Genomic DNA, 27,180 nt, shown 5'->3' on the forward strand with positions numbered 1-27,180 from the left:
TGTATGAGCAAAAAAAAAAAATACATTAAGATATGAAAAGTTGAAAAATTATTGCTAGAAATATAAAAGAGAGATTTATGATCAAAAGATTTGAACAAGTTTAGACATTTTTTTCAGTGTATACCTTTTATTTTCAGATTTCAGCCTTTCTTTAATTGGGTTTTGAAAAACAAAAGTATCGATTTTAACACTGAACCAGTAATATAAATAATATATACTAAAGGGTTTTAACAATTACTCGATTTCGATATATACTGCACTGTACCGTACTATACTATACTATTTTGTGTTGTTTTGTATTGTGCGATATCTTATCCTATCCTATTATATTATATTATTGTTATCTTCATAGCAAGTTTCTAATTTAAAGTTGGAATACTGAGAAGTTGTCTGTTGGTTATCACATTTTTTTTTGTTTTAGATTTTTTTTTTAATTTAGATCTTTTTTTTTTCTGAGTTCCTCCTAATTAAACTGAAGGATCTTGGAATAAAGAAGGAAAAATAAATAATAAGAAAGAAAGAAAGAAATCATGGCTAGTGTTAAATTAGATCATTCATTGGGTTCCTCAATTACCTTAGTAGATTTCGATAATGGATCTGCTAAGGATATGGTAGTCGATTCAGATTCTATAGTTAATAATAGCAATACTAAATCTTATAAATTACCATATGAACCTGCTCATGAATTTATTTTCAATTCTTTGAAAAAAAGAATTGAATCCATCAATGAAGATACCTGTGCACCAGGGGAAGAAAATTCATTCTTTGTTTGTGACTTGGGTGAATTAGAAAAATTATATAAAAATTGGAAGTTGGAATTGCCAAATGTTCAACCTTTTTATGCAGTTAAATGTAACCCAAATGAAAAAATTTTACAAACTTTGGACCAATTAGGGATTAATTTTGATTGTGCTTCAAAATCTGAAATTGATAAAGTTTTATCAATGAACGTTGACCCTGAAAGAATCATTTATGCAAATCCTTGTAAAGCTTCTTCTTTTATTAGATATGCTCAAACTAAAAATGTTTTAAAATCAACTTTTGATAACGTCGAAGAATTGCATAAGATTAAGAAATTCCATCCAAATTCTGAATTGTTTATACGGATTGCCACGGACGATTCAACTGCACAATGCAGATTATCAACTAAATATGGTTGTGAATTATCTGATGTCGAAAATTTATTACAAGCTGTTAAAGATTTAGATTTGAATCTTGTAGGTGTAGCATTCCATGTAGGATCAGGTGCTTCCGATTTCACAAGCTTATACCAAGCTGTTAAGGACTCTAGATATGTTTTTGATAAATGTATTGAAATGGGATTACCGGAATTGAAAATTTTAGATATCGGTGGTGGTTTCCAATTTGAATCATTCCATGAATCAAGTAAAGTCGTACGTGTTGCATTAGAAGAATATTTCCCTGGCGATAAAGTTAAATTTATGGCCGAACCAGGTCGTTACTTCGTTTCTACCGCTTTGACTTTGGCTTCAAATGTTATTGCTAAGAGAACCATTTCCAACAATGAAGCAATGCTTTACATCAATGATGGTGTATACGGCAACATGAACTGTATTTTATTCGATCACCAAGAACCAATACCACGTATCTTATACCATAACAATGAATTTCATTATTATGATTTTGAATCAAGTACGAACATGTTAAAGAAAAATGATGTTTCTAAATATCCTCAAAAAGTATCCATTTGGGGTCCAACTTGTGATGGTCTAGATTGTATTACAAAGGAATACTATTTGAAACATGATTTAGAGGTTGGCGATTGGTTTTACTTCCCAAATCTAGGTGCATACACTTCAACTGCAGCTACTCCATTCAATGGGTTCCAACAACATTCCGACACATTGTACATCAATTCCTTAAAAGATGCACTATAGAGTTCATATTTCTAAATGAAATATAACAATAATAATAAAAGGAAATGTTGTCTCAAAACTTTACTTCATACATAAAACAAAGGACCCTCTCCTTATAGTACTTATATGAATTAAAATACTATCTAATCAATCTAACATAAGAATGCATTTTAAATAATAAATTACTCAATCATTTATACCCCCTTCAAACCCACAATTTTCACTTTATGATTAATATATTGACTATCATATAATATATATAATTATAGTAATATACAAAAGTGCAAAATTTTTAAATATATCTGTTAATACAACCACTATAAACTAATATAACACTAAATGTCTTGTTTTACTTTATTCATTACTTATTGTTTGATGTAATTTTTAACAGATTAGATAATTCCATAGCACTATATAAAAGTGCCGCTACGTTTTCTCTTAGGTTAAATTTTTCGATATTTTAAGTGAAAAAACAAAAAATTTGATCGTAATACAAATTTCGATGAATTTGTCAATTGGAACTGCCTAAATTAAAGGTATATTAGAAGGAAACTGATATTTGTTTGATTACATTGATAGGTAATTATAAAAAAATTGTGTGTGAGTTTATTTTCTGTTATTATTTTTAGGTCGATATTAGCTTTGTGGGGGATATGATTGCAAAAGAGTGCAAGCCGATAACAAGAGAAGCTTCAATTAAACCTTCTATTGAAAATGTCATCCCGTATAATGAGTACAAGAAGACTCAACCTAGGATACTTGGTGTCCCGCAGGTTATACAAGGTACTAATGATGACGATATGATTGTATTGTATGGGGGAGGTCGAGATTTTATTTTAAGTTTACTCGATAATGAAATTAATAGTAATAAGGAAAATGGAATCAATAGCATTAATGTCGAATTATTTATTCTGAATAAATGTATATTAATGTGGTTTAAAGACTTAGGTCGTGGGATAGAAATCAGTTATAACAGTGTAATATATCATGGTTCAAACAGAATTCAAGGTGAAGATAGTAGAGATGGACACAGATATGAATTAGTTGTAACAGTAGAGAGAGATTTAATACTGAATGAATTATTTCCAGTTTATGGAGAAGAACATAGTGATGCATTGTCTAAATTTAGTTTACGAAGTGTAGAGTTCAAATTGAGGCCTCGCTATTCAACTTATGATAGATACTATAATGTGGAAATAGAGACTTTATTTACATTTCATAATTTTGGGGTTAACAGAGGTGATGAGATGGTCAAAAATTGCAATGACGCAATTGCTCTATGTCTAGAGATGAATGAAAACCAGTTTATAAGTAGTGAAGAAGAAGATCTAGATGTCGAGACATCGGCTTATGATAATGAACAAAATACAATGAATCAAGATAGTAATTCTGCTGTATATACAGGAATAAATGAGGTGTATAACACTTATCAGAATTCAGGCTATGGAGATGATTTAGATGGTAACAATATGATAATGGATAATAAGTTTATGAAAAATGGGGTTGAGGCAGGTATGTCTATGGAATTTTATAATAATGAAGCAATTACTGGTCAAAAGAGACCTATGAGTTAATACAAAAATGATATAAAACGTAATAAGTATCCAAATAGACGTTTATAGATTTAATTTTTAGTTTCTAATTCGTTATGAAGTTCTTGAACCCATTAACTCCTAAACGACAAGGGCACGTGACCGAGACACACTCTTGTTAAAATAAAGATTTAATAAGGAAGAAGAGGAAGATCCAAGATACTGTCAGGCCAATTTATACCATTGTCAATTAAAAATATCCCTAGGTTTTCAAACAATAACCAATATTAACAGACAGGTAATTAGTCTTAAGTTTTTGGGGAATCGAATAAAGCAGAAACTACAGTGAACAGAATGTGTCAAAGTCAAATTCTAGAAACACTGACCGAATAGAAAGGATATCTATACAACAATATAGAGAGACTTTGACAATAAAAATTGTACAGCCAATATGTTGTATAATTCATTGAACTCACAATTGTTGAAACAATTAAAATTTCTTGGATTTTGTAAAAAAAAAAATATTAATTTGGAATACTGTAAGAAACAAGGATTCTATTGATATTAGGTGTACGTGTATCATTGTGATTGATTCATAAAATACCATGATTTCCATTAGATCTAAGTCAACCGAGGATCTAAGGTAACGGAGATTTGTTCATACGCCTTATGTTGAAACTTTTATTATAGAATTTCTGAAGATTTGTATCACCAGGTGAAACTAACTTCCAAGTTTAGAAAAATACGTTTGCTCAAGATAGGAGTTTTAAAATCATTCACTCAATTTACGTCGTTATTAAAGGACAATTCCAACAAAACCAAATACCGCCAATTTCTCACTCTGTCTCTCTCATCCAAAATCACGTTTGTTGAGAGTCCGTCAAAATAAAGGCTTATTCGTCATTATGGAAGAATCAAAAACTAGATCTCTTTCACACGACATTTTATCTGGTGGAATTCAAACGTTAGCATAGCATTATACCATAGCGGAGCCTATAAACAGATAATTTTGATATAACATAGTACGTTGTTCCAACGAAACTGAAACGAAATAAAAGCTATTAACAAAGAATAGATTCAACAAGAAAGTACAACAACCATAATTAATGTAATTTTCAAGAGACATTTTATTTTTCCCCTTCAACCAACCAACACTTGCAAGTCTAGCTCATCTACATGCATGTATTACACTACTTTTGGTTCAATATCGTAAGCAAGATAACATCATTTCTCTGATGTCTACCATCCAAAACCTAAGATATTGCAGTAGCACACTTGATCTTAAACTTGCTACATACTAGTTTTAACTAGTGATATATTTCCAAATTACCCAGTTATCTCAATCGAAATCGAGCAAGAAGTACATTCATTGTAATAGAATAAGTTAAACTTGGCTTACTATCTTTTTTTTATTCATCTTGGCTCCTTCTCTTGCTCCTATTTTTGGTATGCAGTGATTAAGTGAAAGTATCATTGTCGTTGTTGTAACCAACGCTCGTTGGGATATTTTTTCAGTTGGTTTAATTTTGGTCTTTCTGTCTGTCTGGTCTGATCTGGTCTGGTCTTTCTTTTGCCAATTTCGAAACCGAAACCGACTAACAATTATTGTGTGGGCCCAAATATGTAAAGTTAGTAAGTAAGTAATATGTGGGTTTATTTTTATTAGTTAGACTAAGAGAATTGTGGACAGAAAGAGAAGGCAAAGAGAGCAATATATAAGATAAAAAGTAGAAAAAAGTAAAGGTCAAATTGATGAACTGGCGGCAACTCCGAGTATTTGACTTCGATTGGGACACCAACCAACCAACACCAACAAATATTTTGGTTTGTTGGATAAATCAGGACTTTTTAAATTTTATGTTTGATATAATAGCATCAAATTACAGTACGGTACTATTAAGAAAACAACGCTTCATCGTTGTGATGGACGGACTGCTTGCATTCGATGGTTTGTCTGTAAGGTGATCTATTAGAGAGATATATATCATGTATTCCTTGATTTTCTATTTAGTTGTAAAAATATAATTACATAATTACAGCAAAGGTTTCCTTCATTAAGAGACTTGTGTTCAAACCAAGAGATTGGTGTTTTAGTTAGTTGGTTTTCAGCCTTTACTTCTACAAGCAAAAGTCGAGGATGGCATTCATTTTGAATGTATTTTTAAATTCATTAGAAAATTCAATACATTGCTTAGATTGCATATATTGTTGGATAATGTCAACATCTATAAGGCATACAATTTATATTTATATATATATATATATATACAAGAGTTGGTATCCATAACCTTGCCTCTATTATGTGAAGAATATGATGTCTTTTTTAATCGAATCTTGTTTGAATAGCTAACATAAAATATTAATTCTAAACTACGTGACTATCATTAATTTTAATATCCACATACTCCGAGAGGTGTGTATTATTTATTCTTGATTTTTTTTTTTGATTCCTACTCCTATTGCTGATAGAAGTTTCACCTTTATTGTCAAGAAACTAGTTTAGGTTTAATAATACAAAAATAACTTCTTTTGTACTGATACTTATTACTGAAGAACATTTTATAACGTATCAAAACATTACCATTATCCATTGAATACAAGATCTAGAAATTAGTCCTTCTAACTTATAGATACTTCCCCTTTCTCCTCAAGATTGTGTTGTAGCAGTAAAAAAATAAGACACTACTAGCCCAACAACCAAATACATTACTACCTTCAGACTGAGAGCTTTTTTCCCTTCCTTTCTAATTTCAACTGAAGATATTACCAAGAAAGAAAGAAACAAACCCTGTCCCATAAGATATTCATACATATACATACGCATTTACACGATTTGCTTGATAATTTTCACTGTTAATAAGAAAACCATCTAAGCCATCTAACCCATCAACAATTTTCCTCTTTCTGATCTCATAACTGTTGCAATTCAAATACAAAAATACTGCAACAACGAATTCCGAACTATATTTTCCAGTTAGATAACTATCCTAATATTTAACCAACTGAAAAATATTCACATTCATTAAATAGACCTCGTAGAGATCAATTAATTTTCAAAAACTGAAATCGAAATTGAAAAAAGCATCCACACAAACAAAGTTATTCAACAATAACGTCCACTACTAAATACAATTCAAGTTTTTTAATTCAACCACTAGCAGAACTAAAGTAACTTTAGAATACTGTTGGCATTATTATCATTTCGAAACTAGTTTAGCTCGGTTTTTTTTATCCACTTCTACTGATATAACTCCTCGCCGGATCTGGTCCAGTTTAGAATAGCTATTGTCAGGGATCATTACCTATTGTTAATACTATTTTATTTTTCCCATTCATACCAAGCATTCTACAGTATAATTTGAGATCGTTTTAATTTTGAATTGAAGTTTTACTTTATTGTATTCTGCTTTCTTCATATCTCTCTCTTTATTTTCTCTTTCGATACTTAACTATTTCATCATCGTTTGAGAATTATAATATATTTTCATCACCGCTGCTGCTGCTCCTATAGTTGTTTCTATATTCGAACCCACTTTTATTCCGTGGAGTTTTTTAGAACCTGCTTTGTTGCTACAGTACTTTCACGTTTGGTGGATAATTTTTCAATATAATTTTTTTTTTGTTACTAGCTTAAATTCTGCACACTTAAGCACTATCGATTGAGATATAGTCCGTATAGAATCTCTAGTACATTCGTCAATAATCCAGTTTGTTAATTGATATCACTAACATATTCCAATTCGTTAATTAACAATACAGAGCAAAGCAACAAAAAAAAAAGTTATTACTGTTATTATAAAATCAGAGATATAAATAAACAACTCCAGAAAATTTAGATTAGTTTTTTATATCTGCCGAATTATAATTATATTATTATTGCAACTGGGAAAAGAATCAATACATTCATCATCTGTAATTGTATCGATAATACCTCAATCTTTCATACACATAATATATCAATAATTATTTATTAAAGATGAGTGTACCAACTAGACCATTGACTTTATCTCATGGTTCTATGGAAAATGTATTATTCATTCCAACAGACTTTTATTTTACAGCTTCTCAATTGAAGGATCAATTTAGTAAAACTTTACCAGAACCTACTGAGAATTTCGATTCTGACAATGAACCTTCTTCTCCAGTTGAGTTACTTGGATCTTTCTTAGGTTACATCTCTGATTTGATCTCAGCTAATAATCTGTCGACCGATGATTCTATACAGTTTAGAAAAGTATTGGATGTATCATTAACTGAATTAGAAAATACTTATTTACAAGGAAATGATATTCATGCTTTGGCTTCAAATTTATTAAAAGAAAATGATATTAATGATGATAATGATTCTAATGAATCTTCAGAAAACGATATTGTCTCGTTCTCTTCAACTACTCCAGAAAAGGTCAAACTTTTAATCAAAAATTATATTAAGACAAGAGTAGTAGCAAATAAACCTTTCTTAAAATCCAATTCTGCCTTATTCAAATCTGTAGAAAATGGCGATTTAACTAAAATTATAGCAATTTTTGGTGGTCAAGGTAATACAGATGATTATTTTGAAGAATTACGTGAATTATATCAAACTTATGATGTTTTAATTTCAGATGTTATTCAATTCTCAGCAGATACTTTGATTCAATTAATTAAGACTACCAAGGATACTGAAAAAATTTATACCCAAGGTTTTAATATTTTAAAATGGTTGAGAAACCCATCATTAACTCCTGATTTAGATTACTTATTATCAATTCCTATCTCTTGTCCTTTAATCGGTGTCATACAATTAATACACTACGCTTTAACTGCAAGGTTATTAGGTTTCACTCCTGGTGAATTAAGATCTCATTTCAAAGGTGCTACTGGTCATTCTCAAGGTTTAGTTACCGCTGTGGCTATCACTGAAGCTGATTCTTGGGAATCTTTTTTCCATTCAGCTAAGAAGGCAATTTCTTTATTGTTCTTCATTGGTGTACGTTGTCATTTAACATACCCAAATACCGATTTGCCACCATCCATTTTCGAAGATTCCATTGAAAATGGTGAAGGTACTCCATCTCCAATGTTGGCAATCTCTAACTTAACAAAAGACCAAGTCCAAAGTTTTGTGGATAAGACTAATGCCCATTTACCAAAAGAAAAACACATTAACATTTCTTTAGTTAACGGTGCTAGAAATTTGGTCGTTTCCGGCCCTCCTCAATCATTATACGGTCTAAACTTGACTTTAAGAAAGGCTAAAGCTCCAGCTGGTCTTGATCAATCAAGAATTCCTTACAGCGAAAGAAAATTGAGAATTTCAAATAGATTCTTACCAGTCACTTCTCCATTCCACTGTTCATTATTAGCGGGTGCAGGTCCATTGATAGAAAAAGATTTAGCTGCTAATGACATTGAATTTAAGCAAGAAGATTTGAAAATTCCAGTTTATGATACATATGATGGTACATCTTTAAGAGATTATAAGGGATCCATTACAAGTAGAATCACTGAATGTATCATTACATTACCAGTCAACTGGGAAACAGCTACAAATGTACCATGTACTCACATTTTAGATTTTGGTCCAGGTGGTGCCTCAGGTTTAGGTGTTCTTACTTATCGTAACAAAGATGGTACTGGTGTTCGTGTCATAGTTGCTGGTACACTAGATAACAACCCAGATGACGAATATGGTTTTAAACAAGAAATGTTCGATGTAACCAAGGAAGGTTTGAAGAGAAACCAAAATTGGTTAGAAGAGTACCATCCAAAATTAATCAAGAACAAAGCAGGAAAGGTTTATGTCCAAACTAAATATTCCAAATTAGTAGGTAGAGCACCATTATTAGTTCCTGGTATGACTCCAACAACTGTTTCCCCGGATTTCGTTGCTGCAACTATCAATGCAGGTTATACCATCGAATTAGCAGGTGGTGGTTACTTTTCACCAGATGGTATGAAGAAAGCTATTGATTCGGTTATCTCTCAAGTTAAGGAAGGTTATAGTTTGGGTATTAATTTAATTTATGTTAATCCAAGAATGTTACAGTGGGGTATTCCATTGATCAAAGAATTAAGAGAAAAGGGTTATCCAATCCAACATTTAACTATTGGTGCTGGTGTTCCATCATTAGAAGTCGCATCTGAATATATCGAAACCTTAGGTCTAACACATTTAGATTTAAAACCAGGTTCTATCGACGCCATTAGCCAGGTTATCAATATTGCAAAGGCCCATCCAAACTTCCCAATTGTCTTACAGTGGACTGGTGGTAGAGGTGGTGGTCATCATTCATTTGAAGATTTCCACTCTCCAATTTTACAAATGTATTCTAAAATTAGAAGACAAAGCAACATCATTTTAATTGCTGGTTCAGGTTTCGGTTCAGCTGAAGATACTTATCCTTATTTAACCGGTGAATGGTCCACTAAATTCAATTATCCTCCAATGCCTTTTGATGGTTTCTTATTTGGTTCTAGAGTCATGATTGCCAAAGAAGCCAAAACTTCTCCTGCTGCTAAGAAATTAATTTCTGAGTGTCCTGGTGTTTCAGATAGTCAATGGGAAAACACATACAAAAAACCAACAGGTGGTATTATAACTGTTCGTTCCGAAATGGGTGAACCAATTCATAAAATTGCCACACGCTGTGTTCTTTTCTGGAAAGAAATGGATGATACTATTTTCAGTTTGCCAAAGAACAAGATTCAAGCTGCCATTGATGCTAAGAGAGATTACATTATTTCCAAGTTAAACTCTGATTCACAAAAACCATGGTTTGCAACTGTTAATGGCGAAGTAAGAGATTTAACAACAATGACTTATTCTGAAGTTGCTCAAAGATTGGTTGAATTGTTGTACATCAGATCTACAAATTCTTGGATTGATGCGACTCTAAGAAACTTTACAGGCGACTTTTTACGTCGTATTGAAGAACGTTTCACCAAAACCAAAACCTTATCGTTGGTACAATCTTACTCAATCTTGAGTAACCCTGATAAGGCTATTGAAACAATTTTCAATGCTTATCCAGCTGCCAAAGACCAATTTTTGAATGCCCAAGATATTGATTACTTCTTAAACATGTGTCAAAGTCCGGTTCAGAAGCCAGTTCCATTTGTTCCAGTTTTAGATCACAGATTTGAATTTTTCTTCAAGAAAGATTCTTTATGGCAAAGTGAAAGTTTGGAAAGTGTTGTTGACGAAGATGTCCAGAGAACATGTATTCTTCACGGCCCAGTTGCTGCTCAAACTACTAAGGTAGTTGATGAACCAATTAAAGTTATTTTAGATAACATCCATAACGGTCATATTGAAAGATTATTAAAGGAAAAGTATTCTAATGATGAATCCAAGATTCCAGTTGTAGAATACTTTGGTGGTCAAGATTTGGTCCCTGTTGACGTAAAATGCGAAAGAACTTCTAACAAAATCACAATTCATGCTTCATCCAAAACTGACGAAAAATCATGGTTTGCTTTATTGGCTGGTACCACTAAGAGTTGGAGATCTGCCTTCTTCAGAACTCCTAGAATTGCTCAAGGAAGTTTGTATGCTGAAAATCCAACCACTAAAATATTTAAACCTTGTGACAATATGCGCTTAGAAATCACCAATCCAGATGAACCTAACAAGACTGTTTTTACATTATTTGAAAGAGTTAGCGGTGAAATTAAACCTACTGTAATTTTAAAGTTAGCAGAAGAGAATTTAATCCAAATGGAGTTATTAGAGAACAGAACAATGGATACCAAGGTTGTTTCACTACCATTATTATACAAATACAACACAGATGATGGTTTCAACCCAATTTCTGAAGTAATGGATGACAGAAATAAACGTATCAAGGAAATGTATTGGAAGCTATGGTTAGATGAGCCATTCAACCTTGATTTCAGTCCACGAGATGTTATCAGAGGGGATGACTTTACAGTTCGTTCTGAAAACATTTCCGAATTTGCTCATGTTATCGGTAATAACTGTGAAGATTTTGTTTCAAGATCTGGTAGAAAAATGTTAGCTCCAATGGATTTTGCTATCGTAGTAGGCTGGAGAGTTATAATAAAGGCAATCTTCCCTAATGTTGTCGATGGTGACTTGTTGAAGTTAGTTCATTTGTCAAATGGTTACAAAATGCACACCAGTGCAAGACCATTGCAAGAAGGTGATGTTATATCAACTTCTGCTGTCGTAAAATCTGTAGTCAACCAACCTACTGGTAAGATTGTTGAAGTTGTTGGATTTTTAACTAGAGATGGTCAACCTGTTATGGACGTTACTTCTTCTTTCTTCTATAGAGGTAAATATTCAGATTTCGAAAACACTTTCCAGAAGACAGTAGATCCTGTACATGAAGTTCAAATCAAATCACCAAAAGATATTGCCGTTCTACGTTCCAAAGAATGGTTTCAATTGGATGATGAAGATATTGATTTGATTGGTAAAACTTTAACATTCCAAACTGAAACTGAAGTCACATTTAAAAACGCAACTGTTTTCTCTAGTGTCAAATGTCTAGGTAGTATTAAGATGGAATTACCAACCAGAGAAAAAGTTGAAATTGGTGTCGTTGATTATGAAGCTGGTGAATCATATGGTAACCCTGTTGTTGAATACTTAAAGAGAAATGGTACCACACTTGAACAAAAGGTTAACCTAGAGAATGCTATTCCAATTGCTGTATTGGATACTCAAGCTCCAAGTACCAATGAAGCTTATGGTAGGGTTTCTGGTGACTTAAACCCAATTCATGTTTCTCGTCACTTCGCTGCTTATGCCGCATTACCAGGTACAATTACCCATGGTATGTATTCATCTGCATCTGTCCGTGCCTTAATTGAGAACTGGGCTGCTGATAGTGTTTCTTCAAGAGTTCGTTCATACAACTGTAACTTTGTAAGCATGGTTTTACCAAATACCTTATTGAAAACTTCTATCCAACATGTTGGTATGATTAATGGTCGTAAATTAATTAAGTTTGAAACAAAGAATGACGAAGATGTCGTCGTATTGAATGGTGAAGCTGAAGTTGATCAACCGGTCTCTGCATTTGTTTTTACTGGTCAAGGTTCTCAAGAACAAGGTATGGGTATGGATCTATATCAAAGTTCCGATGTTGCTAAAGCTGTTTGGGATAGAGCTGACATTCACTTTAAAAATACATATGGTTTTTCTATTTTGGATATTGTCAAGAACAATCCAAAAGAATTGACTGTTTACTTTGGTGGTGAAAAAGGTAGAAAGATCAGAGAAAACTACACTCAAATGGTTTTTGAAACAATTATAGATGGTGAAGTTAAATCTGAAAAGATTTTCAAAGAAATTGAAAACGATACAACATCTTTTACCTTCAGATCACCAAGTGGGTTATTATCTGCCACCCAATTCACTCAACCAGCCTTGACATTAATGGAAAAAGCATCCTATGAAGATTTGAAATCTAAGGGTCTGATTCCAAAATCAGCTGCATTTGCAGGTCATTCTTTGGGTGAATATGCTGCATTGGCTGCTCTAGCTGATATCATGTCTATTGAATCTTTGGTTGAAGTTGTGTTCTACAGAGGTATGACAATGCAAGTTGCTGTTCCAAGAGATGAGTTGGGTAGATCCAACTACGGTATGGTTGCTGCTAACCCAAGCAGAGTTTCCCCTAACTTTAGTCAAGATGCTTTGAAATTTATTGTTGAAAAGATTAGCGCTAAGACTGAATGGTTATTAGAAATTGTCAACTTCAACGTTGAAGATCAACAGTATGTTGTTGCCGGTGACTTAAGAGCTTTGGACACTTTGACAAATGTATTAAACTTTATCAAGATCCAAAAGATCGATATTGTCAAGCTTCAAGAATCCATGTCTATTGAAGAAGTTGAAGCTCACTTATTTGAGATTATTGGTGAAGTTTCTGAAAAGTCTTTGGCCAAGCCACAACCAATTGAATTGGAAAGAGGTTACGCTTGTATTCCTTTACGTGGTATTTCTGTTCCATTCCATTCCTCTTATCTAAGAAATGGTGTTAAGCCATTCAAGAGTTTCTTGGAAAGAAATATCTTAAAGGAAAACGTTAAACCAAAGAGATTAATTGGTAAATATATTCCAAACTTGACTGCCAAGCCATTTGAAATTACCAAGGAGTACTTCCAAGATGTCTATGAATTAACTGGCTCTGAAAAGATTAAAAACATTATCGATAACTGGGAATCTTATGATACCAAAGAATAAACTTTTTGTAAATTAATATTATGCATGTTTTTATTATATTATATTATATTATTTAAATAATTGTTAATTATAAAAATATTTTTTTAATTGAAAATGTGTGACTACCATTATTTCTATAGAAGTCTGCGATGCGTGATGTTAGTAATAGTTTACTCGATGACATGAAATGCTAAATCTGAAAAGGAATGATTCCAGGGACTATTCTTGAGCTGTGTACCATTGTCGAAAGTAGTCAACAGTCTACAAGTTTTGAAATAGGAATCAATAGAATCATAATCTATCACTGGTTCACGATATACATTTTTATTTCTGGAACGCTTTTTCTTCTTGGATGTAAAGGTGGTAAAACCTTCATCATCATCATTCTTATTATCCTTATTTTTATTTTCAATTAGTGCAGCAGATTCGTTTTCAGATAGAATATGTACTAGTTTACTCAACGTCGGATATTTTTCGAACAGCTGAGATTTTGTATACCTGTCTGTATGTTGTATCAGATTATTGGCCAACCAAAGTTTTGGATGTTCTTGAACGATTACAGTTTCTGTGAGATCTAGAGGGGCATGCGGCAAAAAGAAAAGGGTTGTGTTGGTATGATCTTTCCAATCCGCTGGCGGATCCGAATCAATTGACCAACATGGACCTAAAGACTCCAAATATTTTAAATTCTCAGGGGAAAACACCGGGTCATAAATAGAAACTTGAAGATCACTGGCCAATTCTTCACGTAGCCAATTTAAACATTCCAATAAAAATGCAAGCTGATACCGAGCAGGGAAATCTTCCTGGAAATCACCAATTGCCAGGCATCGCACCCTATCAATACCATTGAACTCTTTAATCTTCCCAGTAACCTCTTTAAACATCACAGATTCCCTAATGACATCTCTACACTCCTGTAACTGAATCTCAAAGGGTTTAACCCCTTTACCAACTTTCTTACCCTTTAGCGCACCCTTTTCGTCACTTAGGGACATCCTAGCTAAAAAGGCAACAACAATAAAATCTGGAAACTAAATTACTCTAAACGTATTGATAAATTACCTCCCCACCTCCAACTCAAACCAATCTCAAAAATAATCAAATGGACCATATCTTCAAAGTTCGTTTAACCTACTTTCGAACCAACCTCTACTTCTCTTCTCTTATAAACCAAAAGCTTAAAATTGGCGATGAGCTTTCGAACTCACTTTTCCAAATTTTCCAAATTTTTCAAATTTTTCACTTTTTCTTTTTATTTTCTTGATCTCTTTGTTCGAGGAATCGACTCAGAACATGCAGCAGAACTAGCGTTTCTTGTTCAGTGAGGTGATGACATTTTGGAAAAGTTTTGAGATGAGCTCAACTGAAAAATTTTTTGGTTTGATCAATTTACATTCTATAGTAACTAATAAGAGTATTAACAATGATTATATTTGGTATGACTATAGTCTTATAAGTTTATATATACATTTATATTTATATTTCGAGTTTCATTGATATAATGTTTTATTAATGGAAGTTCGTTTTAGCTTTTAATCTGGTTTCATTTTAGTTTGTTGTAGGATATTTTAAAAAGTATCCCATCATCGGGAAGAGGGAACACACAGGTTAATTTGAGCAGCACTGCTTTGATAGATAGATATAGAGAAAGATATATTTGATTATACTTTCAGAAATATACATTTGTTTGTAGAGAACCTAGATATACAAAGGCTAGATCAGTAATATGCGTAAGTGTAAGGTTTTTGTTGGTAACTCCCATCCTGAATTGGGTAAATTGGTTTGTGAAAGATTAGGTATTGAACCTGCACCATGTACTTTAAAGAAATTTGCAAATGGTGAGACTTCTGTTCAGATCGGTGCTTCTGTTCGTGACGAAGACGTTTACGTTATAGAGTCAGGTTCTCCTACCGTTAATGATCATATCATGGAACTATTAATTTTAGTTTCTGCTTGTAGAGGTGGTTCTGCAAGAAAAATCACTGCAGTTATTCCACAATTCCCATATTCTAAACAATGTAAAATGAAAAAACACAGAGGTGCTATTACCGCTAGAATGTTGGCTAACTTACTAATCATGGCAGGTGCTGACCATGTCATCTCCATGGATCTACATGCCTCTCAAATGCAAGGTTTCTTTAGTAAACCTGTTGATAACTTATACGGTGGTCCAAGTTTAGCTAGATGGATCAGAGAAAACATCGAGGATTACCAAGATGCAGTTGTAGTCTCAAAAAATCCAGGTGGTACCAAAAGAGTCACTGCTTTGGCGGACGTTTTAAAGATCAATTTTGCAATGATCCATACTGACCGTCGTCGTTCAAAAGATTTATACTCTCAAAATAAAGACTTGAAACAATTAAAACTAAGAAAACAATCTTTACTGAGAAAGAATAGACCGATTGTCAGACCTGGTGACACTCCAAATGAAGAAGAAAATATCATCTTGACTAATGGTATCCAAACTGCTAGAATTCGTAATGGTCATGTTATTGGCGATGATGAAGAAGAAGACTGCGACGAAGCTATCGAATCCGATGGCGAAACAGTTTCTGCAAATGGTTTCTCTTCCTCTGGGTTAGGTGAAACATATGACGCCATCGATTCAGAAGATGAAGAAGACGTTGAAAAATTACAACAAGAAAAATTGATTACTTTGGTAGGTAATGTTCGTGACCGCCCAGCTATTATTTTAGATGACATGATTGATAGACCGGCATCTATTATTGAAGCTGCTGAACATTTGTTACAAAACTGTGGTGCCAAGAGAGTTTATGTCGTCGCTACTCACGGTATATTTACTGGTAATGCTTTAGAACTATTAGAACAATCTAACGCCATCCACCAAATCGTTGTCACCAACACATACCCAATTAGCCAAGAGCGTATAGAAAAGTCTAAAAAGTTAACTGTTATAGATGTTTCTCCAATTTTTGCTGAATGTATTCGTCGTGATCATTACGGTGAAAGTATATCAGTTCTATTTGACTCTTTAGCTTCTCTTTAGGTGTTTTTTTTGTTTGTCTTAAGTACTAGGATTAATCAAAAACGTATAAAATAAAATTGTATAATAGACACTTTCATAAATCTTGAAGTTCATTTCATGGTTATATTTGCATAGAAATGATGCTTTTATAAATTAATATTAGTATAAAGTAAATATTTCAAAATTCAACAAACCAGCATATAAACAATCATAGGCACATGCAATGTGTGCGTTTTACAAACGAATTCTCAAAGTTCAATATGTATTTACATTAAAAAAAGTAGATATTTATCAATTGTTATAAATTAACCATGGTTCGTCATAATATATTCTTAGTTCAACACATTATCGATCGATGCAATAGAGGCAGAATGTGAATCTGGTAATTTCTGTTGGTCATTTGATTGGGAACTTTCATCAGGAGCATCTAATTCCAATTTCACAAAACTGATTTTCTTATAGTCTTCCTCATGTTCTTGGCACAATAAATTTGGACTAGTGATGTTTACTGGTGTGAACTTCTTTGGCATATTGACTCTGCTAAATTTATTTCTTAATTTTTGTTGAACATAATCCATATCCAAATGTTTTGTCAATGAAATTTTTGGAATACAACTAATATAATGCTTATCATCTAGCTGTACATCAAGGGGATCTTGAGTATGACAACCTGGTGACATTTTTAGTCTTATTGAGTGAGATTTTTGGCCAGAATTGTCTGTGCTTTCGTAAAGTTCAAAATTAATTTGAGATAGATAATCAAATTCTGGCAATGCATTTCTTGCTATTCTCATCGGAATTCCTGATTCATATATGATGTTTAACAATGTATATATATGTGACTCTTTAGTGAAGTACGAAATACAGGCAGGCTCTTCCTTATTTTTCATACCATCAATATCATTTAATATTTGATTGGCTAGAGGTAGTGATGTCAACAATCCAATATCAAGCTTCTCAGAATCAGTAATACCGTATTCTTTTGGACAGATGAAATCAAACAATACCTTTGTCAATTTGAAAAGCTCTCTGAATTGCAAGAAACGTGGTTCATCAAATAGAGAAGAATGTTCAGATTTCTGAGAGCTCGAGGTCTTTGAACTTTCAAGTACCCATCCTAAAGAGCCAACACTGCTTGCATATCTTGGAGATGTAGGTGTAGCGTTATGTTTTGGGACACCCTCGACAATCTTGAAATTATTTTTTGCCAAAACATTAATAGGATATGAATCAACTAAAGATTGATTACATATTTCTTGTTTCAATAATTCTTGACATTCACCTGGATCAAATATATGTGCCAAGAAATCTCTATTATGGAGAGCATCATATTTCATAGAATCATACAACTCAGAAATTTTTGAAGGATCTAATTTTTCAACATTTTCAAACTCCTTGAATAGTTTTTCCCACCTTTCCTTGAATAGCATTGGATCTTCACCACAGCACCATCTAGATTGTAGGTCATCTACATCATCTTTTGTAAAATTGTAATTAAGAACTTTTCTATGATAGTTCATTAAGTCTACCACACGTTTGGTAACAGTGTATGGGTCTGGCATTTTAGGAGGCCAAGCAAATTGAGGAGGAATTTCAGTTCCAACACGAATTAAAGATTTTAACTTCTTTTTCACTTTATCCATTAAGTCCTTTGCTGCATTACTATCGTCCAATAAATCTCTTCTAATGTTTATTTCATCACTACCTAATTCATCCTCACTGAATAAAGCAGATGCCCAAATTTGTGCTGACAGAAGAACTCTTCTTTCGGATGAAGAGAATATCTTTATATTCTGAAGAATAGATTTATTTAACAAATCAAAATCTTGTCTCATTTGTTCACCCAAATCTCTAGCTTGATAACGAGCTGAATGAGTAGGTTCACCTCCCCATTTTAAAATAAATTGAACTTTTTCAACTTCTTTCTCTTTAGTTAAAACAGGTTTTAGCTGAATCTTTGTCCCTGGGAATTCTAGTTTCTTCTGTAATGCGTTATGCAATACCTTTAGCTTTACAGGATCTTCTTCATGATCCTCCAAAGCTATTTGTAATGCCTTCAAAACTATTTTTAAATCATCCGTCTTTCTTATTACCACTTCTTCTTTATGTCCTTTTAAAAGGGAAATAAAAAGTGGCGAGGTAAAGGAATGTTTTAACTTTTGTTTAGGAGTTCTGTCAGCATGACGGATCACCGTAACCAACCCTTTGAAGACCCACTTTTGGGTTTTTTCTTCCTGAATAAAATGGGTTCTCTTCTTTTCCGCGTCAATTTTCTTTTTAGCTTCAATAAAAAGCTCTCTTAGAATTTTAGTACATTGATCATAATAGTACATATTATCTTTTACAAAAGAAAAACCATTAACATCAATGACATAACTCTTCCCGCCCACTCTCAATAAATCAAAACCACATATCATTTGAGAAAATGTTCTGCATACTTTGGCAGCCATATCCTTTTCTTCATCTGAAAGTTCTGTAATATATCTTACTTCTTTACCATGCGTATTTCTTCTTACAATACCATCAACTACTGGTGATTTTCTAGTTTCTGCATGACAAAAAGAATCACCAACAGTATATGCCTTAACATCCTCAAAATTGTTGGTATCCATAAATTCTTCATAAATAAAAGATCCTTCAGTACGTGGTCCATCTAAAGTTGGATCAAATTCAGATGATTTATTACCAACTTTTCTAAATAGTCTCCGACCACCACCACCATTTTTGGAATGGTAATATATGTAGATATTATGATCCTCACCATCAACAGGCTTTTCAACATAAGGCTTGGTGATAATTTTACCGTCAACTTCCAACGTATCTGCATCAACCATTCTCCATTTTGGTTCTTTGATAGGTTCGACTTTTACGTTCTTTTCAATTAGTTTTCCTCTTAAATCGTTATCAACTACTGGTCCCCCGTCTCTACTTATTTCTAATCTGTAAGGTGTTGGAACTTCTGCAGTTTCAAGTAGCCTCAAACATAAACGTCTATCCCATAATGCTTTTTGCATTATCAAATCATTGATTATGTAAGGTTTGCGAAGCTTGACATAATTAATAGCTTTATCTAAGGGGAAACCTGTAGAGAAAAAGGATATCAAAAAGTCACAAGTTGGCCAATTTTCAATATTTTCATCTAAAATTACTTTATCACCAAAAATAATAGTTTCAAATTCTCCATTTTCAATCAAACGGTTTAAAATTCTCCGGCAAGGTTTTGAGAGAACTTTAGTATCCATAGCACAGACACCAATTTTTCCAATCTTTGGCAATTGCAATTTAGCACTAGCAAATGATCCTTTTCTCGAAGAAGCTACTGTGCTTGGAGTAGAACTAACACTACTACTTAAGTTTAGATTAGAGTTCTCTTGATGTGGGGTAGCCATACCAGATGATGAAATCGGAAGTGTACCAGCGTCCAAGTCTATTCCTACAGGATCACAAGAATCTTCAGAATTCATAACACTATCTGATCCAGATCCCATTCCATCTAGAAACGATAGACCTGAACGTGGGGACTGAGGTGGTTTGCTGTGAGAATTTCCACCATATTGTGAATTATGACTTAGCGTTCTTTGCAAAGTAACACCAACATCTTCATCATCTTCTTCACTACCTAAACTTGCATTAATAGATGGAGGTAATTTCAAAGACGTATTCTCACTTGATGAAGTTTTTGGGGTGAAATCCTGTAACATGGGGGCTATCGATTCCATAGCTTTCTTGCTCTTATGTCCAACGGTTCCTTTCAAAATAGTGGATGGCGTGACTGTGCCATCTTCACTAGGTTCAGTGCCTCGCATGTATATGAGTATTTTCTGGTCTTCTTTGCAAAAATTAAAGGAGGAATCCTTGTTCCCTAATAGTTATCAATGATTTTATTAATTAATTCTATAGGATCAATAGGTATCTCTCCAAATTTAAAGCAAAATTACGTAAAATTTTCAAAACCTTTCTCAAGAGACGTGAAGTCAGCAAACGATACTCTAATATCACACTTGTTCTTTATATTGATCTATAATATAACCACTTTAAAATCCATTAGTACCAGTTGATTGATCAGTTATTGAACTATCAATTTAGAAGGATTTTTAAAAGTGATAATGAAATAAAAAAATATCCAAAATCACGTGACACTATATTTTATTTTGAAATATTGAAAAATTTGAAGACATTTCGAGATGAGATGAGATGAGATGAGATGAAATATCGATGGTGATATATTAAGATTAATTTCTGATTTTTATACAGGTAAAGAGGTATCATTGACCAATCTAAGAGATATCTCTAGGTTTATTATAATTGAATTAGTGTATTAGTGTTTAATTTATTGTGGACTGCTCTAAGAACGAAACTAATAAGCTATCAATTTTAAAATTTTTATTCTTAATTTTGCTTAAACCATGGAGGAAATTAAGAAGAAGAGAAAAATTGAAAATTCCAGCCAAGTTTCAGTCAGGGGCTCCAAAGTGTTTGCTCCTTTTAGGGTAATTGGTAATGTTATCAATAAAGTTCCATTTGAAGTAGGCACCTTGGGTTCAACTTTCTATATTGTTACCTCTGTTGGGAAATCTTTCCAAATCTATGATGCTAATAATCTACATTTATTGTTTATATCTGAGAAAGAAACTGATTCACCAATAGTTGCCTTGGCCACTCATTTCCATTATGTTTTTGCTGCCTTTGGTAACAAAATTGGTATTTATAGAAGAGGTATTGAGGAACATTTAATTACTTTAGATACAAATGCAACTATTACTAGTTTATGCGTTTTTGGTGATTATCTATGTACATCTACTGACGATAATGTGGTTCATGTTTTCAAGAAGAAGGCATCTACTGATAAATTTGCTACTTCATTTTATACAAAATTTGAAATTACTGAGCTTCAAGGTGGTGACATCGTTTCTATCATTCATTTACCCACTTATTTGAATAAAGTAGTGGTCGTTACAAAGTCAAATTTAATACTTTTTAATGTTAGAACTGGTAAAATTATTTACACTTCTGAAGAATCTCCGAACCAAATTACTACTGTAGCTGCTGCTCCTGCCTTAGATATATTGGCATTAGGTACAGTTGAAGGTGAAGTTATTTTATATAACTTAAGAAAGGGTAAGAAGATTTTTACCATTAAATTTAATGAGTTGAGAATATCAACAATTTCTTTCAGGACTGATGGCTCACCTCATATCTGTGTTGGTGCCACCAATGGTGATATAATATTTTATGACTTGAATCGTCGTTCACGTATTCATGTATTGAAGAATATTCATAAGGAATCCTTTGGAGGTGTCAGCAAAGCCATGTTCTTAAACGGCCAACCTATAATTGTGACATCTGGTGGTGACAATTCTTTAAAAGAATATGTCTTCGATCCTTCATTATCACAAGAAAATTCTGAATCTGTTGTACAACCTCCAAGATTTTTACGTTCAAGAGGTGGTCATTCTCAACCTCCATCTAGTATTTTATTTGCCGATTCTGATTCTCACTTTATATTGTCAGCATCTAGAGATAAATCTTTATGGGCATTTTCATTAAGAAAAGATTCTCAATCACAAGAACTATCTCAAAGAATGCACAAGAAGAAGAATGGCGATAGAATTGGCGGTAGTACCATAAAGGAAAAGTTTCCTGAAATTATAGCAATGGCCATAGAGAATGCCAGAGTCGGCGAATGGGAAAATGTTATCACTGCTCATAAGGATGAGAAATTTGCACGTACTTGGGATCTTAGAAGTAAAAGAGTTGGGAGATGGACTTTTGATACCACTGATGATGGTTTCGTAAAATCTGTTGCAATCTCACAATGTGGTAATTTTGGTTTTGTTGGTTCTTCAAATGGTAGCATTGTCGTTTACAATATGCAAAGTGGTTTGGTACGCAGAAAATATAAAATGCATAAGAAAGCGGTAACAGGTATTGCATTAGATGGTATGAATAGGAAAATGGTATCTTGTGGTTTGGACGGAATCGTTGGTTTTTATGACTTTAACAAATCTACCTTACTGGGAAAACTTACACTTGATGCACCAATAACATCTATGGTTTACCATAGAACCACTGATTTAGTTGCATTATCTCTTGATGATTTCTCAATTGTTATAATAGATGTTGTCACTCAAAAAATTGTCAGACAGTTATGGGGCCATTCAAACAGAATTACAAGTTTAGATTTTTCACCAGATGGTCGTTGGATTGTCAGTGCATCTTTAGATGCTACCATGAGAACCTGGGACTTGCCGACTGGTGGTTGTATTGATGGTTTAAGATTAGAAACTGTTGCTACAAATGTGAAATTTTCACCAAAAGGTGATTATTTAATGACATCGCACGTTTCGGGTAATGGTATTTGTGCATGGACTAACAAAGGTCAATTCAAAGCTATATCTACAAGAATGATACCAGAGGAAGAATTTGTCAAAGTAATGTTGCCAAATAATTCAAGCACTGGTAATGCTACTATGTTGGAAGGTGCCTTTGACGATAATATAACTTCAGATCATGAAGAAGAATTCCTTGGATACGATTCGGTTTCTCAAATTGACAAAAAATTAAAAACATTTTCTGTCGGTCCAAGAAACAAGATGAATACTCTATTGAATCTTGATGTAATCAGAAATCGTTCAAAACCAACAGAAGCACCAAAGAAACCTGAAAAGACCCCATTTTTCTTGAGTTTGACTGGTGAAAAAGTTGGTGACGAAGCATCAGGAAGAGAGGGTACATTAAAAGAACCATCGAAGGATGAATTAGTTGAACAGGAATTAAACAAGGAAAGAATCGAAGCTGAAAATAGATTGAATAAATTCAAACCATCTGGTCGTGTGGGATTTGAATCAAAATTTACGAAATTATTACGCGAAGGTGTTAAAAGAGACGATTATTCTGAATTCTTGGAAAATTTGGTCAAACTATCGCCAGCAAATGTTGATTTAGAAATAAGATCTCTTGATTCATTCAAACCATTTGATGAAATAGTATGGTTCATTAATGCTTTAACGAGTGGCTTAAAAACGAATAATAACTTCGAATTATATGAAGCATTTATGAGTTTATTATTCAAGGCACATGGTGATGTCATTCATATGAATAATACGGATCCAAAATTAGCTGTCGCATTACATTCTTGGGACTCTATTCATAATGGAAATGAGAAATTAGACCACTTAGTTAAATTTTGTTCAGAAGTCGTCAATTTCGTATCTACTATCTAAATAATTACATAGTTTTTATTAAAAATCATTAAATATCATTAGTTTTAGCTACTTGGGTGTTATATGATAATACAGTCAACTGCATTTTATCTGCTGTAGGTTGTTTCTTGACGTTACTTTGGAGAGATTTCCCACAATTATAATGTACTACTCGGTTCTGACCATCTATAGTAAACCATAAAACTGAATCAGTTGTAAACACCGGGAAATTCTTTCCACAAATTGGACAAATTGAGTTCTGCTGCAACGATACCGAATTAGACAATTCTTGATTCAACTCGTGAGTGGTTCCAATCAATTCGACTTGTAGTAAATTTCTAGTCATATTTTCTTCTTCTTTTGTTATTTTAGTCGTGATAACAGATCGAATTATAAGCTCTTTCAATTCCTTTAATTTTTTATTCTTTGGGATTAATTTTAGAAGTTTTACAGTATCTATCTTTGAGTAATATTCTTTAATAAAGTGGAATAAATAAGTGGATTTTGTAGCCGAATCATCTTTTATAAGAAGTTTTAGAAAATATAGTAAAAGATCTTCTCCAATCTCTCTATTCATAACGTAGATACCATTACAGTAGCTTGAAGCGGATGCATAATCTGATAGCGAATTAAATAATATGTCAACAGCTTCTTCATGTCTTCCCAACATTCTGTATACAAATGGAAGAAGACCTTGCAAAAAAATGAAATCTTCATTAGAAGGATCACTGGAATTCATTTTATTTTCAATTAAATGTAGAATATCTTCAGCGTCATAAGTCGTTGTTGTATCTAAAATTGATCTTAATTTTGTTCTCACCGTTTGTTCATCAATTTTCTTGAGATATTTCTCAATTAATATTTTGTAACACCGTGGTGAATCAACTTCAAAAGTTGCAATAATAAATTCCAAATATTCTATTGCGATGACCTCTCGAATAGCCTTTAAATAATCATATACTTTAATGTGGTCGCGAAACTTTGCTATTTGGGAATCATCTAGAAAAATTTCCAATAATATCCCATCTTTATCTTGAAAGACACCTAAAAGCCAATTACATGTTTCAAAAATCAAATCTAAGTTATCGTTTGACAGCTTTTTAATGTATCGTATTATTAGAACCTTAATACCTGATGTCAGTTCCTGATCTTCTGCGCTTACACTAGTTTCATACAATTTCTTAAGTAAAGTAAGTGCACTAACATGTTCACCTTTGGTGAAATAAAAATCAAGAAGCTCTTGATATAATTGATGGTTTTCCAGCTCTTTGGCGACCAGGTCAAAATCACAAAAATTCTCAACCCTCAAAAATGGAGCTAATAAGGTAGGTTGATAGTACAGGTAAACAACAAATAGGGTTGTATCAATCAGTTTCAATAATGTAGCAGTATCCATTTCATCATGATCGTTAACTAAAAAGAATTCTAAATTCTGTGAAATACTCCTTCCCATAAAATTCCATTTAATTTTACTATCCGTTGTTGGACTCAATAGATTTTTTATATGACGTCTAATGTCAGTTAAATATGGCAAATACCATTGAGTCAGATATTCTTTTTTAACATCATTATCTCTTTCTTTATCATGAAGCATTGGGAGATAACTATGTGATTTATTACCGTATTCTTCTACATAGTTTGAAATTCTTTTTGGAAATGTATTAGAGATAATCAGTTGAGGTGGAGCCCAGAACAATATGAACTTGCTAAATATATTCTCAACTATATTTTTTTCAATTTTTTTGTATTTTGATTCATTGCAATTTTGGTGAATGAGTTGCAACAAGCATTGTTGATATCTATTGTAGATTTGTAAACAAAACATCACTGTCAAATCTCTTAATTTCATTGCACACAAATCAAGAGATCTTTCTGGATTAGATGATGAACATAGTTCTAATGAATAAGGACAACTTAAAAAATATGTATAAAATGTGACTTTTCTCCATAGGCGGCAAAATTCTGATTCTTGATTGACATAATTTAGCAACTCCTCGTCTTCATCAAATTCATGCTCATAGCTATCATCTACTTGATAGTGATATAATTTTATTTTATCTTCTTCAGTCCAAACAATTAAGTAAGGTTCATCTAAAATATGAACTCTTTTAATACCTTCCGGAATATGAAGGGAGAGAAATGAAAAACCTGTCTCCGAGTCGACAAGTCTTATATGTTCAGAGTTACTCAGAATAATTGTGTCTGCAATGTTATAAATTATGTTCGGGAAGTTACTGTTAAAGTCAATTAATTGATCAATTTCTGTTGCTATTAAATATGGCTCTCCTTGTGGTGAAATTTCTATATCAAATGAATATCCAGTTGTGCCATCAATTAGTGAAGGATAGACATTATTACGCTTTTTATATAGATATCTTGATTGTTTTAGATTTGAATTATTAGCATTTAACTTTTTATTCCAGAAACCTTTAAACCCAGAAGTCTTGGTTACAGTAGATACTGATTTTAATGACATTAGTTCATCAGTAAGAGAATCGGTGCTAGCGTCTGACTTATTTCCAATTGATTCTAATGCAATAATTAAAGAAACTAAATTGCTATTATTGGTTTTTTTAACTACTTTATCTATTCTTGTTAAGTTCAAAGATTTAAACTTCCAAAAATATACCCCTAATTTGGTGACTAAGAATATACCATCTTTTGAAGGCTCCATAGATAAAATAGGTTCAGATTTTCCTGAAAGAGAAGTCTCTGACATATCAGTATATGATCTTCCATGCCATATAAACATTCTTAATTTGGATGCAGTTTTCGTACAATAAATTAAAATTGTCATCGACTCATCCTTACCTGCTAATGGCAATTCAAAAACCCAACATTTACCAATGCCTCTTTTATCTACTATTTTATCATATTGAGAAATATTAGTACTATTCAACAGTATAATTGACTTCTCACATTTAGCAAATACTGTTAATAATTCATGAGAATAATAAAACTCATGTATAGTGGATTCTTCAGTATGTAAAGATTTCAACAAATTAGGATACGTTTGAAAATGTTTATATTTGACAGTGTCACGATAATAGACATGCACATCATTACTCTTAGTCGCCACTATTAGTTTTTGAACCTTGGGAATAGGCAGTATTGCAGTTATATGTTCTGTGTCAACAACATCAATCAGTTTCTTGGTCAACATCACTACAAAATACTCAAAAATTAAAAATTAAAGATACTAACACCACTACAACCACTAATGACTTCAATTGAACAAAATATCAAGCACCCTTCTTCAACGACTGATCTGTTATTGCTCCTAACCATCCAATTATAATTATCTAAAAGTAGTTCACAGTACCTAAATTTAAGTGATGCCTTTTTATAATTCCGTTTTATAACAAAGCTTTAAATTAATTAGAATTGATATAAATACAAAGGT

The 27,180-nt window shown here is 32.7% G+C and overlaps 8 protein-coding genes across 8 annotated transcripts; 5 read left to right on the plus strand and 3 right to left on the minus strand.

Moving 5' to 3' along the window:
• Positions 1-530: 530 nt before the first annotated feature.
• SPE1 (ornithine decarboxylase SPE1) lies at positions 531-1,898 on the plus strand (the record flags this gene model as incomplete). The annotated part of the gene is made up of 1 exon (XM_001646509.1): positions 531-1,898. The coding sequence occupies one exon, from the start codon at positions 531-533 to the stop codon at positions 1,896-1,898; it is 1,368 nt and encodes a 455-aa protein (XP_001646559.1).
• Positions 1,899-2,530: 632 nt separating this feature from the next.
• Positions 2,531-3,451, plus strand: LOT5 (Lot5p; the record flags this gene model as incomplete). Its single annotated transcript, XM_001646510.1, has 1 exon — positions 2,531-3,451. One exon carries the CDS (start codon positions 2,531-2,533, stop codon positions 3,449-3,451), a length of 921 nt encoding a protein of 306 aa, XP_001646560.1.
• A 3,934-nt stretch (positions 3,452-7,385) lies between these two features.
• FAS1 (tetrafunctional fatty acid synthase subunit FAS1) lies at positions 7,386-13,607 on the plus strand (the record flags this gene model as incomplete). The annotated part of the gene is made up of 1 exon (XM_001646511.1): positions 7,386-13,607. One exon carries the CDS (start codon positions 7,386-7,388, stop codon positions 13,605-13,607), a length of 6,222 nt encoding a protein of 2,073 aa, XP_001646561.1.
• A 149-nt stretch (positions 13,608-13,756) lies between these two features.
• On the minus strand, positions 13,757-14,584 carry BER1 (Ber1p; the record flags this gene model as incomplete). Its single annotated transcript, XM_001646512.1, has 1 exon — positions 13,757-14,584. One exon carries the CDS (start codon positions 14,582-14,584, stop codon positions 13,757-13,759), a length of 828 nt encoding a protein of 275 aa, XP_001646562.1.
• Positions 14,585-15,315: 731 nt separating this feature from the next.
• PRS1 (ribose phosphate diphosphokinase subunit PRS1) lies at positions 15,316-16,596 on the plus strand (the record flags this gene model as incomplete). Its single annotated transcript, XM_001646513.1, has 1 exon — positions 15,316-16,596. One exon carries the CDS (start codon positions 15,316-15,318, stop codon positions 16,594-16,596), a length of 1,281 nt encoding a protein of 426 aa, XP_001646563.1.
• A 311-nt stretch (positions 16,597-16,907) lies between these two features.
• VIP1 (inositol polyphosphate kinase VIP1) lies at positions 16,908-20,381 on the minus strand (the record flags this gene model as incomplete). The annotated part of the gene is made up of 1 exon (XM_001646514.1): positions 16,908-20,381. The coding sequence occupies one exon, from the start codon at positions 20,379-20,381 to the stop codon at positions 16,908-16,910; it is 3,474 nt and encodes a 1,157-aa protein (XP_001646564.1).
• A 600-nt stretch (positions 20,382-20,981) lies between these two features.
• UTP21 (rRNA-processing protein UTP21) lies at positions 20,982-23,798 on the plus strand (the record flags this gene model as incomplete). The annotated part of the gene is made up of 1 exon (XM_001646515.1): positions 20,982-23,798. One exon carries the CDS (start codon positions 20,982-20,984, stop codon positions 23,796-23,798), a length of 2,817 nt encoding a protein of 938 aa, XP_001646565.1.
• A 28-nt stretch (positions 23,799-23,826) lies between these two features.
• VAM6 (Vam6p) lies at positions 23,827-26,940 on the minus strand (the record flags this gene model as incomplete). The annotated part of the gene is made up of 1 exon (XM_001646516.1): positions 23,827-26,940. One exon carries the CDS (start codon positions 26,938-26,940, stop codon positions 23,827-23,829), a length of 3,114 nt encoding a protein of 1,037 aa, XP_001646566.1.
• Between the last annotated feature and the right edge of the window lie 240 nt (positions 26,941-27,180).

Source organism: Vanderwaltozyma polyspora, genomic scaffold, assembly GCF_000150035.1.
Source record: "Vanderwaltozyma polyspora DSM 70294 KpolScaffold1055 genomic scaffold, whole genome shotgun sequence".
In the NCBI taxonomy this organism is placed as follows: Eukaryota; Fungi; Ascomycota; class Saccharomycetes; order Saccharomycetales; family Saccharomycetaceae; genus Vanderwaltozyma; species Vanderwaltozyma polyspora.